Source organism: Vigna unguiculata, chromosome 9 (genome assembly GCF_004118075.2).
Source record: "Vigna unguiculata cultivar IT97K-499-35 chromosome 9, ASM411807v1, whole genome shotgun sequence".
Taxonomy (NCBI): domain Eukaryota; kingdom Viridiplantae; phylum Streptophyta; class Magnoliopsida; order Fabales; family Fabaceae; genus Vigna; species Vigna unguiculata.
The window spans coordinates 34897283-34911160 of NC_040287.1; the positions used below are offsets into that span (position 1 = coordinate 34897283).

A 13878-nucleotide genomic window follows, 5' to 3' on the forward strand; every position below is an offset into this window, starting at 1 on the left:
CATTAAGAAATACATAATATTTATATTTTTCAGTCATACAAGAATTTATAACGTTAATGCAACAGTCTAGAAAAAAATAACTAATATATATAAATGCAAGTTTTTCGTTTTAATTTTTATGCGGGCCACAAACCAGCCTACGGTTCATGCGCGCCACAAACCAGCCACATTATGATGATAATTTAACTTATATTTATAACCTATAAGTTTTTAAAATTATTTATAATTAAAGTAAACATATTTAAACAATTTTATTAGGATTGACGACATTCAAGAATAGTAATACCCAACACCAAACACTGCTTTTAAAATGTCCTTAAATAACGAATTTAGTTTTAGCACGAATTGACCATTGACCTCTTTATTTTAAAAATTAAAATCAATGTTGATTACAAGAAATAAACAAATAAGAGTATCGACCAAATGTCAAAACTTAGAACAAAAACAATGTATTTTTCTTAAATCATTACATAAACGGAAAATGTGAGAATACTTTCCCATATATAGATACCAAGAGACACAACTAAGCGAATTCAAAATTGCGAGACATCACACACGTCTCTAATATCTATAATATAATACTTAATAATACGCGTGGGTTTTGTTAATATTTCTGTTTTTGTTTCTTTTTATAGTTTTATAGTGTCGCTTTTACTTTTATTAATTGACTTTTTAATGTTCATAATGCAGAAAATACTATATTATATTTATCTATAGTTTATAACAATTTAATAATTAGAATTATTTTTTATAACTGTTATTTGTCTTTATATAATTTCTACTGTTTTTGCCCTTTGTATATTCTCACTATATCACTCCTATTTTCATTAACCTGTTCTTTTTATATTTTCATAATCAGTATACCCCAATGATTATTTTTATTTTATTTTATAATTATAGTATTATATAAAAATATTACCTATAAAATAAATCAAAATTATTTATAATAAAATTATAAAAAAATGTATTTACTTTGTAATTTAATAATAATAATAATAATAATAATTTTAGTAATTTAATCATATATATATATATATATATATATATATATATATATATATTCACTGGTTTAGATGATACAATTGCTAATAAAAATGCGTGTTAATAACTGTTTTTCGGTGTACATATTCTTTTAAAACATTTCACTCCTTATATAGTCTTACCATATCACTTTTATATACACATTCTTTCCATAAAGTAAAAAAAAAAACCACAAATATTATTTTATTTTTAAGTAACGACTACTATAATAATAATTAAACTTTTAATTATATTTATTATTCTTTATTATCATTAAAATAGGCATACACTATCATGTTTATGTTTCCACCATCATATAAAATTAATGTAAAACAGAAGTTTTAAATAGAAAAGAAAGTTTAATGCTAAAGTTAATTTGAGTAATTGTAAAGACCATAAATATTTTATTTAATTACAATAATTGTCAACTGTTTACCCTAAAGTATGAAATGATTAAGAAATATATAAAAAAACCATATATGAGTTAAGAAGTGTGTAACACGACCCAATGTAATTAACACGAGAATGATAGATACACACAATGTAAAACCGCGTAAGTCTCATCATAATGTTCGTGCTTTCTTACAACTGCTTTAATGTTCATAAAACCATTACATATATGTTAAGATTAAAAAAATAAAAAATGATAATAATAATAATAATTAAATATGATATATTATAATATAATATTCATTATAGGATCAGAGTGGTTTTTAAATTAGGAATCATAGTTTCTTTCTGAAGAGGGAAATAAATTTCTGATTAAGCTTTTTTAAAGAAAGAAATAAAGATGGTTATTTTATAATATAGTGGAAAACTAGAAAAGTCAACAAGAAAGAAGTCATTGGTGTGTGCTTGTGGAACCCTTTTTCCTTGGCAACAGAGAAATATAATTTTTTTTTTTGTCTTTGTGAAGCTTAAGGTTCCCGAAACGGTTACATAATAATATCATAACAGAGAAACAAACATAGGCATCATACGATTCCTTTCTGTCTCACACACAACACAACCTTCACAAATTTATCACTTTGCTTTATTTATGTTCTCCCTCTCCCATTCATCTCACTCGCTTCTGTAATTCAGCTTTTGCAAACTGCCAACACAAACCGCATGGACTATCCCAGTCCAAGTGCAAGTTCAATCCTTTCTCAATTTTGATTCGACAGGTGAGCTTAGATTCCTTGTTAGCTCACTTTTTCCTTTTCTTCTGTCACTGCTTGGTGTAGTGGTTTTTCTGGGGTTTGGGGTTCTTCTTCAAAATTCTGTTTTTTTTGAGAATTGTCTTTGGGTTTTTTTTTTTTTTTATCACACAGATTGTGATTCCGGAACCGGGAGGTGGGTGTGGGTTTCTTTTCAAATTTGGATTCAAGGTATCAGCCAAGGTTTGTGCTGAGAATTGGTTGGAGTAGCTGCTCAAATTTTCTTTCTTTTCATTCATGGATAAGTTGTGCTGTTTTAAGGCTTCCTACTCTCAGGTAAGAATGTAAATTGTGCTCTAGTGGCTTATGCATGAAACTTTGTATGCTGTATATTGAGTTTCATGGAAATTATATGGTTGTGTTCCTACCTTTTTTTGGTCACTGGCTTTGGGGGGAAACTCGTATTATCTGACCAAATTTCAGTGTTGTGAAATCTTCATTATTGCGTTACAATACTTATGTTGTAATCCTGTATTTGATGTATTTGGAAGGAGAGTGATGTCTGAATCTAAAATTTTGGTGTATCAAATTTGCTTGCTTGGCTGGTAATTTAAATTTGTTATCGAATGCATGTTTTGTCTGCATCCTCGTTTTTATTGGGATTAGAAATCTGTGTCTTTTGGGATGACCAGGAAACAAACTGATTCAGTAATTAATAGTAGAAGACAACTAGCCTAGAAGTTTGTAATTTAGCAACCTCAGTCTAAGTGTAGATACATCCAATAAAACATTTTTTGTTTTGGTCATTCCAAGAACTCTGAAAGGTTCTATTTGTGTTTGATAGGGGATTGTTAATGTAATGAAGGCGGCTTTGTTATGCAATCAAATACTTATCCTCCCTTCTACATATGTGACCTGTAGTGGCAGGACTATTCAATTTGTGTGTGTTGGTTGCTTTACAGCTTGTAGCAGCACGTTCTTCATCCAGCACTGGTAAGGGGAAAAATCATGAAGGCTCAATAAAGTATGGTTTCAGCCTTGTAAAAGGGAAAGCTAATCACCCAATGGAGGATTATCATGTTGCCAAGTTTGCACAGATAAAAGACAATGAATTGGGTTTATTTGCTATCTATGATGGCCATTTGGGTGACCGTGTGCCAGCCTACTTACAAAAACATTTGTTTACCAACATTCTGCGGGAGGTTGGTTGAAACTCTTCAGTGTTTTGATAAAGAATCAATATATTTTCTATGTTTGAGATCAAAATTCAGATTGGAAATGTTACATTGTTCTAATTCATCTTATACACCAGGAGGAATTTTGGGAAGACCCCACTCTTTCCATCTCAAAAGCTTACGAGACCACTGATCAAGAAATTCTATCAAACAGTTCTGATCTTGGGCGTGGTGGATCAACAGCAGTAACTGCTATATTGATCAATGGCCGAAGGTTATGGATAGCTAATGTTGGAGACTCACGAGCTGTTCTTTCTAGAAAAGGTCAAGCCCTACAAATGACTACAGACCACGAGCCAAACATGGAACGATGCAGCATTGAGAATAGAGGTGGCTTTGTCTCTAATTTGCCAGGTACTTTAAAGCTTCCATTCCATTATTTCAGTTTTTGGAGTCTATGTGCCTTTGCATTCTTGTATGGATCTCCACTTTTTGTTTAATTTGTAGGTACCATTTGATGATAGAAAGAGTGTCTCCTCACTGTTATTGTTATACTCTAGAGAAGGGACTTGAATTTGTCTTTTGATGTCAAATAAGACAAAGTAAATTAACGATGCATCAAGCAACTAGATTAATTAACCTTGCAGAACAAATATTCTCCTTACTTTGTGATTCTCTATCTGAATTCTAGTCATTTAATCTGCTACAGAGTGAATTTGAAAGTATATGAATTCATCTACTTTTATAAATCATAACTAAATTCAAGTGCACATTTTTTAATGGTCTTCTGTAGATTGCATACTGCTTTGTGACTGCTGTTTTTCTTGGAAAAGAATTTTGCGTGGTATGAGTTTTTGATTTTAACATGAAAGTTTGTTGTACCCTGTATTTGATCTACTTTTTCCTTTAACGGGGCTTGTGGGGAGGTTATGGAAGAAGTAATTGCTGAAGTATCCAAATAGAAAAGTAATTTCTTACAAATTTATAAACATTCCCATAAAAGGTTTCTCAGAAATTTTCTTTTTCTTCATTTTACTCAAACCATGTACCCAAAAGTCAAGACATTTTTACAAATTGAGATTAACTGTATTCAAGCGCTAATATCAAAGAAGTACAATTTTTTTTTGTCTTGACTTTGAAATGACCACTAAAAAGTGGTTATTGAATGCTTGTGGTATTAGTGAGATTACACTTTTGACAGCACAAAGTCACACCATTAACATATGTACTCAATGTAACATTAATGATTATGATGATGATGATGCAAGGTGATGTGCCTAGAGTAAATGGACAACTTGCCGTTTCTCGAGCATTTGGAGACAAGAGTCTGAAGTCACATTTGCGATCAGACCCTGATGTGCAGAACACTGACATAGATGTTGATACTGAGATTCTAATCATTGCAAGTGATGGACTTTGGAAGGTGAAATAATAGTGTATTGTTGTTTTCATGGTTGTGGCTTTTAGAAGTTCAATATAAAATCAAAAACAGGAATTCATTGGCATGTGATAAAGCAGGTAATGACTAATCAAGACGCAGTGGATATTGCTAGAAGATCGAAAGACCCACAGAAAGCAGCTAAGCAACTTACTGCTGAAGCATTAAAAAGAGATAGTAAAGATGATATATCTTGTGTTGTGGTTAAATTCAGGTGATGGTATCTTTCAATCCAAGTTTCATATTGGGGTGCAGTTTATAGCAGCAATAAAGGTACATCTCTATGAAGCATGTCAACTTATGGTCCAGACCAAACAACATATATTACATGATGTTTGGGTTAGTCCTTACTGAACTTTTCTGAATAGGTAATTTTCCAAGGAAAATAGAAGGGTTTATCAAGCTCTGAAATTGCTTTCTTTTGTTAGATTTTGTGGTTTGAGAATGTTTTTCATTTGTTTCTGCAAAAGTGTGATTGGTGAGAGTCTGATGTATATTGTCTTTTGATTCTTCATAAAAGACCTAGCGGCTGTGTAAAAGACGAATATGCTTCTAGTTATCGATTGGGGTATAGTGAGTGCTAGGATGATTGGTCCTATTCACGGTTGTATTCCACATTCTTTGATAGACATCAACCCTTTTTCCTTTGTTCCATTTTTTTCAAATGATAGGTTCCCACCTTTGTCTTTTCAGAGATTTTTCATGATCCAGTGACACGCTTTTGGTACCTTAATTGTAGTTCAACGTGCATTCACACGCAATGTCATGCAATGAACAAAAAACATCTTTGATTCTTGGTGCATGTGAAAACTAAAATATGTGGCACAATTTCTTGTTTGTGTTTTTTGAGACTAAATATGAAGACATTCCATTACCACAAAAATAATGAACACCAAATCTGAGATTAATTATCATGACGTTTGGTATTCATAATGTTTTTGTATTAATATGATTGCTTAAAAGATTTTTTTAACCCTGTTAGTCAAATGTTTCACTAGTATGGCTAAAGTTGTACCTTATGTGCGAGTATTGAATTCTCACCCTTTTCGCAAAAGTGCTCAAATAGGGAAACGGTCTAAAATTTACATGTTATTCACTATTAATGTAAAGTTTTATCTACTATCAACTAACCAGAAATCCTTTTCATTATATTTTTTTAAAATTATTATAAAATCAATAAACATACACTGATAAGAAATCAATGGAAATATAATAAACCTTTATGTTATTCTAATTAAATCCTATTATAATTCATAAAAATGTTTTATAAAATATTCATACCATACTCTTCAATTCAACATTTTTATATTTATTACTTAAACAAAAGCCTCTGACAAACCTTCCCTTTAGCTTATAAATTAAAGGCTTGGAAAAACATCATCAGAACATAGAACATACTGTTCGTGGTTTTATTTGAAATGTCATGGGTTTTGAAAACTTCGGCAAATATCTGAAATCAATTTCACCTTGTAACGCACCTTTCAATATAAAATTTGTGACAGATTAATATTAAGATACATTCTAATTATATTCAACCGTTCAAAATTATTTTTATCAATTTAATTGGAATACTTAATGTATGCATTGTTTTGATGATGCAGAGATAATTTGTCTTATCATTAATATACAAACTGGCTAATAATTTACTAAATCTTTTTTTAATCAATTGTTAAAGACAAATTTGACTTTTCTTTATATAAATTTGTCTTTTAAGTGAATTTTGGAATTATGCTAATTCACTTTATTTTTATTACTTTCTTTTTTAAATGTATTTTTAGATAAGTGCTGCAGTATATTGGATGTTAACATAGTTGGGATTGCTCTATAATGATACCCAATAGTGATAAATTTATTTATTTGTATAACAATCATCTTAAAAGTTAAGCCAATACTAATTTGTATGGTTGATATTTTAAAAAATATACATATTCTGAAGCAATCCAAACTGCAACCATAATTGGCAATACAAACTTATTGCATCAAAATGAAGGTTGATGTTAAAACTGTTATTAATCCTAGCACTGGAACTAACCTGAAAATGACGGTTCATTAATTTTGAATATTTTGTTGACTATTATTTCTTGTTATATAAACTTCACTTAAAGGCGGGCGACATATACAATGAAGGACAAACTCTACAAAAATCTAATTAATGAAAATCAACTGAAAACGGTAAAATTTTAATTCATCACGAATGCTCCTTATTCAAATATGGAGATCAATCAACATGTTACGTTCAGTCTCTTTTTCGTAGAGATCAATACTTTCTCCTGGGAAAAGGAATCCAAGAGACTGCTGAAGAATCTGATATAAATTACTTCTATATATGACATTTTAATCAGCTTACCACCAATCTTATTATTTTTGAACTACAAATAACACGCACCGATACATCAACAATGCATCAAAATAAGTATTATGCGGGATTTACAATCATTTCATTCCCAACAAAAATAAATTTATGAACTGACGATCAAAAGATTTGACCTTCAAGAAAACCTACAAGTCAAAGAATTGCAGATTTCAGCCCGAGTTGCTACATTTAAACTATACAGATGTAAGTCTCAATCTTCAAGAACGCTGAATGAAGTATTTCTTGATCATATGGGACATTTAAGGGTCGATTACATTATTCAGTAACATAATTGACCACAATAAGCACAAGATCCAAGGGTGAGAAGAAAAGTCAAAGCAGAACTTGCAGCCAAGACTTTCATAGGGTATAATCAAATCTCCAATATTTCAAGGTACATCCGCTCAGTAAAATCAACTCACTGGTGCATCCCGCGGCTGCTACTTTCCTCTCCTATTGAAACAGTGGCGAGGGACTTGGATGCCCATGCTCTAGCATTCATTGCTCCTTCCTGCAGATTACTTCTCTTGCACGGCTCTTTCAAACAGTTAAAAGACTGTATTAGCCGCTTCAAATAAATCAAAGGATGCTCCAGTAAGCTCCCTAATCTAATATTTTGGATGACCCTTCTCCAAGCAAATTGAATACATATAAGCAGTGTCGGAAAAAAAGAGTACAGTAATCTCAAAACCACAAACGTAGTGGCCAGAGCCAAATACGTTTCCTGCCGCAGTAAATTTTCTGGAGATCTAGCCCATGAAAATGGACAACTTTCTGGCTCGGTGTTACTATGACTTTTATCAGTGGAAGAACGACCAATTTTCTCAAGTGATAGTTGATCAAGTGAATCAATCCTGATCCCTACAATGACAGCCAAATAATGAACTAAATACAACAAAAATAGGGAAAATAAAATGTGATACTGCAAAACAAAACAAAAAAGAAAAAGGATGTGCTATAGCGTAAAAGAACTACAAATTTTTTGTTTTTTATCAATCTAAAAGAGGTAATGTACTTGTTGGGACAGCTAAAATGATTTACCACAATGCTTCACCTGGATATTAAAAAAGAACTACGAAAGTGCTAGGAATTTTCATTGGGGTTTTTAACCAAAACTAAAGAATCTAAATTTCCTACCCGCAAGAGCAAAGTTTTAAAATCCACAACCTCTTCAACCCTCTCTTAGGTCACATTAAGGATGGTTTTTGATTGAAAGTGTCAAAAAATTTATAAACTACAATCAATCTTTAGTTTTTAGAAAGTGGGTCTTAGATTAGGATATTTTTAGTTTTAAAAGTTCGTTTTTCCTAAATTTTAGTTTAAAGCTATGTTGGTGGTATTACTGACAACAAGGGTGTTAGTGTCAGTAAATGCGGTGACGACTTGTTGGACAATGTTAATCTAAGTAGCAACAAAGACAATAAATGATGATGACAGCGATAGAAGTGGTGACAACAATTGGAAGGATCATATGAAAGATAGCAAGAGTATGTTTATCTAAAAGTAAAAACTACATTAACAAATTTCTTTTCGGTTTTATAAATGAATGTAAAAGTATTTCAAAATTGAACTAAAAAAATCCATACCTATTTTTCCCAAATGCATTTTTTTTCAAAAATTGCATTCAAAAACCAAAATCTTGCAACCACCAGGAACCGGATCATAGAGCATTTCTATTACAGGTGTCATTCTATGAGGTCAAAATTTAACTTTTGTGGGTTCCACTATAAATGAATGTAAAAGTATTTCAAAATTGAACTAAAATCATTTCAGACCTATTTTTCCCAAATGCATTTTGTTTCAAAAATTGCATTCAAAAACCAAAATCTTGCAACCACCACGAACCGGATCATAGAGCATTTCTATTACAGGAGTCATTCTATGAGGTCTAAATTTAACTTTTGTGGATTCCACTATACCCCATCCATCACTTTTAAGACCCTTTTGCAATTTTTACTCCAATGCAAGGATCTTAGACCTACACTCTCATTAACGTTTTATTTGGTTGTTGGCAAAAGTATATATTTCAAAGATAGAAAAAATAATTTTTTATTCTCAGAACCAAGGTCTTATTTAAGAACTTAGATTTTTTTATGCAATGTCAACATACTCCAATGGGGAGATCTTATAAGACATAGGTCTTAACCTTATAACCCAGTGTATGACCCCTGCAATGGAGATGATCTAGCAAAGTCCAAAACTCAACAAAACGTTTTTGACACATTATCACAGAAAATGACATCTTCCTTGCTAAATACAAGTAACACTTTATCCAACCTCTAGTGTCACAACCACCACGTAATCATGGCCTCTTCAATGAATCATCATGGTTGAGAGAAGCGGCATTATGTGTTTTTTAGTGTTTGTATTTTCTAACTTATTCTTCTATGAGCAAGAAGGTCCAAGTTTGAATCAGGGTACACTGTGGCCTATGGGATTGACCACATCCCTTGCAATTTAAAACTCCTGATTCTGAAATACTCCATTCAACATCTAAGCAATTGGGCTTTCATGCCCCATGCACTCCCAAGCTGAAATGCAACAGTTACCTTTCAAGTGAAATACACAGTAATCACTTGACTGTAGTAAAAGACTAAATAAGGTATGGCCAAAGTCTCTCATCAATCAAATTTTACTGTGGTTTCTGGGACTAGCAACATAGGATTTAAAATTCCCTTGTATTTTGAAGTGCTCACAGACTCTTTTATAGCATGTTGACTTTTTATGCCATCACACCCTCGAGCCACAATGGCCCTTTAACGTGAAAGAAACGACATTAAAATTTACAGATTTTTAATGCAGTGCAATACAATAAGTCACAGCCAAAGTATGCCAATGATTAAATATTAAAATTTAATCTTAAAACCAAGACCAAACTATCTACATGATTCAACCAACTGAATACAACCTATCTTCTTTTGTGTCAAATAAATCTGTCCAATCTTTCATGGGATCATGTTCGGAAATCAGATTTTATTGTAATCATGTTTGTGCTTTGATGTAGGTTTTGGAACCTTTGAATACGGATTAATCACTATAATCAAATTTAATTAAAACTCAAGTGTGAATTGAATGAGTTAACATGTGCGAATCTCAATCAAAAGTTACATGTACACTAGAAGATAGCACACGAATCCCGATGCATGGATAAGTAAAAAAAAAAAAAAAGTGTGCCTCACCGGTAACATCATTGTAGAAACCAATGAGCGAAGCAAGCGTCCGAGAACCATGGTACCGAACCCGCATGGTAGAATTCAAAATGAATAATGTAGGGAAACCATGGACACCATATTTGGACAGTATGCTGCAAGAATCGCATAGGCACTCAATTGAAAGAATACACAAACAAAAGAAAGAAAAAAATGAAACCAAAAACGCATTACACAAACCTCGGCCTAACCGAGGATTCTTCAATAGCAAAATGAGGAATGGAAGGGTGCAGTGCAGAGAGTACGGAGAAAACCGGTCTAAACACACGCGAAAAAGGGCACCACGACGCATAGAAGAGCACAGCCACATACTCGTGATTATTCTTGTGAACCATATTCAGCGCCTTCTGCAAAGAAACCTCATCTCCCTGTTCATAAGCAATGCAAAGCTTCCATAACTAGATACAAATACTGTAATCGAAAAATTATAATAATACATTAGAAAAGAAAGAAAGGGAAAGAGGGAGAATTACCTCGGTAACGGCAATGGATCCAAGAGAATCGGGAAGAGGGCAGGTGGAATCTGGAAACCCTGAGACGAAATCGAGAAGGGAGTGAACGGGACAGACTGTGGCGGCGGTGGTGGTCTGAGAAAACCTACGATGATGATGCGGTTGAGCGGTGGCAGAGAGGGTCCCACAGAGCAACACGGCGAAGACGATCTCCGATCCCCAAACCCTCATCCTTATCCCTTTCCCTTTCCCCGTTTCCCCTGCAGGGAGTGAGCAGAGCAGAGCAGAACAACCAAATCCAAATGGAAACCCTAATTCCGAAGCATGGATTTGAGATGAGCGAGGTGAAGGGAGAGATGGGTGACGTGCCTCAACCTTAGTGGACGCTTTTTTCTTTATTTTAATTTTGCTATTTTGATTTAATTACGGAGAGAGAGAGAGAGGAGAGTGATCGGTGATGGTGGTGGCAATGGGAATGACATTACTATTTACCTCTTGGCACACTCACAGCTGAATCGGACTCAGAATCAGAGGAATCACACCACACAACCCTAACTCTTCTTCTTGGCTTCATCGCCTTTGCGTTCCACGCTGCTACCACTTCTCTTTCTTTCTTTTATTCGCTCCACCATAATGCATTTTACAACATAAAATACAATCCCTAACAAAATTCTCAAAATTAATTTTACTTGTTAATTTTATGATAAACTAAACCATGATTTTAAATATGTTAATTTTACCTTTCTCTTAATTAATGTCAATTATGCAAGACTTAATTTTATCTTCTTAGATTAATACTAACAGCATCTTGCAGTTCAGAAGAATTTATTCTGATATATGAATATCTAGCACGTGGTGGGTTCAGAATAAGATAAGATATTTTTGGTTGCGATTCACAGACATGAGAAGATGTATTACAGTCTACGGCTTATGGCATCAAATAATATATAATTTTACTTCATAAAATTAAATATGTAAAACTTGAACAACCCACCAACCAATTATTATAAGCCCTGTATTAAAATATGTCTACATATAAAGTACCGATACTTTGGTTAATGTATTCTTGATATATAAATTTGTATACGGTATATATTTTATCAATATTTTGACAATAAAATATTTAATTTATAAAATAGTTATATTTTTATAATAACAATAATTTATAATTTTCAATATTTTATCAATATTTTGACAAAAAAATATTTAATTTATAAAATAATTATATTTTTATAATAACAATAATTTATAATTTTTTATGTTGAAAATTTTAATATATATTATTTTAATTTTGATTCACACGATAGTAATTATATATTTATTATGTTTTTAAAAATTATTATACATTTTTTTAATATGCATATATCACCTATGGTATCTTATTATTTTTAAATAAAATGTATTGATGTATTGGATACATGTTGTATCCAATATAATATACATATCGTACGTATTCGTACATTATAGATCCAAATTTAAAACTCAATTACTATCATGAAACATATTTAAAACGTCAAATAAATTTAATAAAATTTGATTAAAGTGACTAAATCCACACATTTTTTAAGATGATAGACTAAAATTGATCCAAAATTTCGAAAGAGAACTAATTTCAATTTTTACTAAATGATAAAGACAACAACATATTTAACCCATTTATATAATATATATATATATATATATATATATATATATATATGGATGGTTAAATTATTCTTTTGGTCCTTATATTTGTCAAATAGTGTCAAATTGATCCTTTAATTTTGATTTGTCTCAATTTGGTCATTGTTTTCTTTAAAATGATTCAATGGTCCTTACCATCAATTTTGAACAACCGGTGTTAAAGTCAATATCACATGTCAATTTCTGTTTTTTTTTTAATTTTTGAATTTTTTTTATTTTTTACACGTTTCACTTCACATTTATGTTACGTGTCGAAATGATTCAATTTGATCCTTGTATTTGTTTTTAGTTTCAATTTAGTCCCAAATTTTGTAAAAATAAACCTTAGATTGACACTCAATTTAGTTTTTGTATAAATCTTATGATAATATTCTTCCTAAATTTGACATTTTTATTAAATAAATGTTACTTCAAAAATTAGAAAAAGTAGACTGATTGAGTAACCAACTAATAATATGACTTAAGCAATAAAAAAAGTTTAAATATGTTTTTAATTTTTTAAGTTTCACTAAAAATTAGAATTAGTCATATTTCAAAATTTTGAACCAATTTAGTCCCGCATATTTAAAAATGCATGAATTTAGTTTTTTTTAACCAAATTTGGTTAATTTATTTAACGTTTCAAACACGTTTTTCAACTAACATTGAAATGAAAATGTGTCAAACATTATAAATAAATCAAATACTATCATGAAACGTAATTAAAACATCAAATAAACTTATCAAGATTTAGTTAAAATGACTAAATAAATGTATTTCTAAAGTTGAAAGACTAAATTTGATCAAAATTTTAAAAAATGATAAATTCCAATTTTTATTTAAAATTAAGGAAGAAAAACATATTTAACCCATAAAAAAATTTATGGGGTTTGGTGCCACAACTTGTCAACCATACCATTTTAACATCCTAGATTAGACCTTAGGTTTTTGCTATGTATCTAAAATAATTCAACGCAAGAATTGTATAAAAAAATACTTTATTAAATAATTCAAGCAATATTTTAGCACTTATTTAATGTCATTTTCTTCATTTTTTTTTCCAAGGGAGTTGACCAGGAAAGGATGTCATCATAGACTAAACCAAAGTTAGACAACAATCGAAAATATATAACCGATTTTTCAAAGCAGAGCATTAAGTATTTTAACTTATCCAATAAAATTTAAAAGTTTGGCGAGAGTGATTGTAAGAACTAGATGTTTACCCTGATCTTCAGTTCTTTTGTACTAAAGTTCTTTGAGATTAAACTCACATTAACTGTAATTGATAAGAAAAATGTTCAAAACAAAAGGTTGGGAAAAGTTGGTGGAGGGAAACAACATGGATGAATGATCGCGTGGGGAAAGTTGGTTGTGCTTGCCACCACGACGATGGTCACTCATAAAGTGGTAGGGGACCGGAATACAGGGGA

The 13878-nt window shown here is 31.3% G+C and overlaps 2 protein-coding genes across 2 annotated transcripts; one reads left to right on the forward strand and one right to left on the reverse strand.

Moving 5' to 3' along the window:
* The first annotated feature begins 1959 nt into the window (after positions 1-1959).
* On the forward strand, positions 1960-5424 carry LOC114196024 (probable protein phosphatase 2C 10). Its single transcript, XM_028086512.1, has 6 exons — positions 1960-2186; positions 2334-2495; positions 3122-3361; positions 3472-3748; positions 4603-4757; positions 4853-5424. The coding sequence occupies exons 2-6, from the start codon at positions 2457-2459 to the stop codon at positions 4988-4990; spliced, it is 849 nt and encodes a 282-aa protein (XP_027942313.1). The 5' UTR covers positions 1960-2186; positions 2334-2456; the 3' UTR covers positions 4991-5424.
* Positions 5425-7099: 1675 nt separating this feature from the next.
* On the reverse strand, positions 7100-11434 carry LOC114196023 (5'-adenylylsulfate reductase-like 4). The gene is made up of 4 exons (XM_028086511.1): positions 10808-11434; positions 10515-10702; positions 10305-10429; positions 7100-7986 (listed from the first exon to the last, which is right to left on the reverse strand). Exons 1-4 carry the CDS (start codon positions 11015-11017, stop codon positions 7544-7546), a joined length of 966 nt encoding a protein of 321 aa, XP_027942312.1. The 5' UTR covers positions 11018-11434; the 3' UTR covers positions 7100-7543.
* Between the last annotated feature and the right edge of the window lie 2444 nt (positions 11435-13878).

What these genes read in the sequence shown, in the direction of transcription:
- LOC114196024 (XM_028086512.1), top strand. Translation starts at nt 2,457, where the DNA reads ATGGATAAGTTGTGCTGTTTTAAGGCTTCCTACTCTCAG. An exon ending in TTAAGGCTTCCTACTCTCAG is followed by an intron (nt 2,496 to 3,121) that starts GTAAGAATGTAA and finishes GTTGCTTTACAG; the next exon opens with CTTGTAGCAGCACGTTCTTC. An exon ending in CTTTGTCTCTAATTTGCCAG is followed by an intron (nt 3,749 to 4,602) that starts GTACTTTAAAGC and finishes TGATGATGCAAG; the next exon opens with GTGATGTGCCTAGAGTAAAT.
- LOC114196023 (XM_028086511.1), bottom strand. Translation starts at nt 11,017, where the DNA reads ATGAGGGTTTGGGGATCGGAGATCGTCTTCGCCGTGTTGCTCTGTGGG. An exon ending in GATCCATTGCCGTTACCGAG is followed by an intron (nt 10,703 to 10,807) that starts GTAATTCTCCCT and finishes GCTTATGAACAG; the next exon opens with GGAGATGAGGTTTCTTTGCA. An exon ending in TTTCTACAATGATGTTACCG is followed by an intron (nt 7,987 to 10,304) that starts GTGAGGCACACT and finishes CTGTCATTGTAG; the next exon opens with GGATCAGGATTGATTCACTT.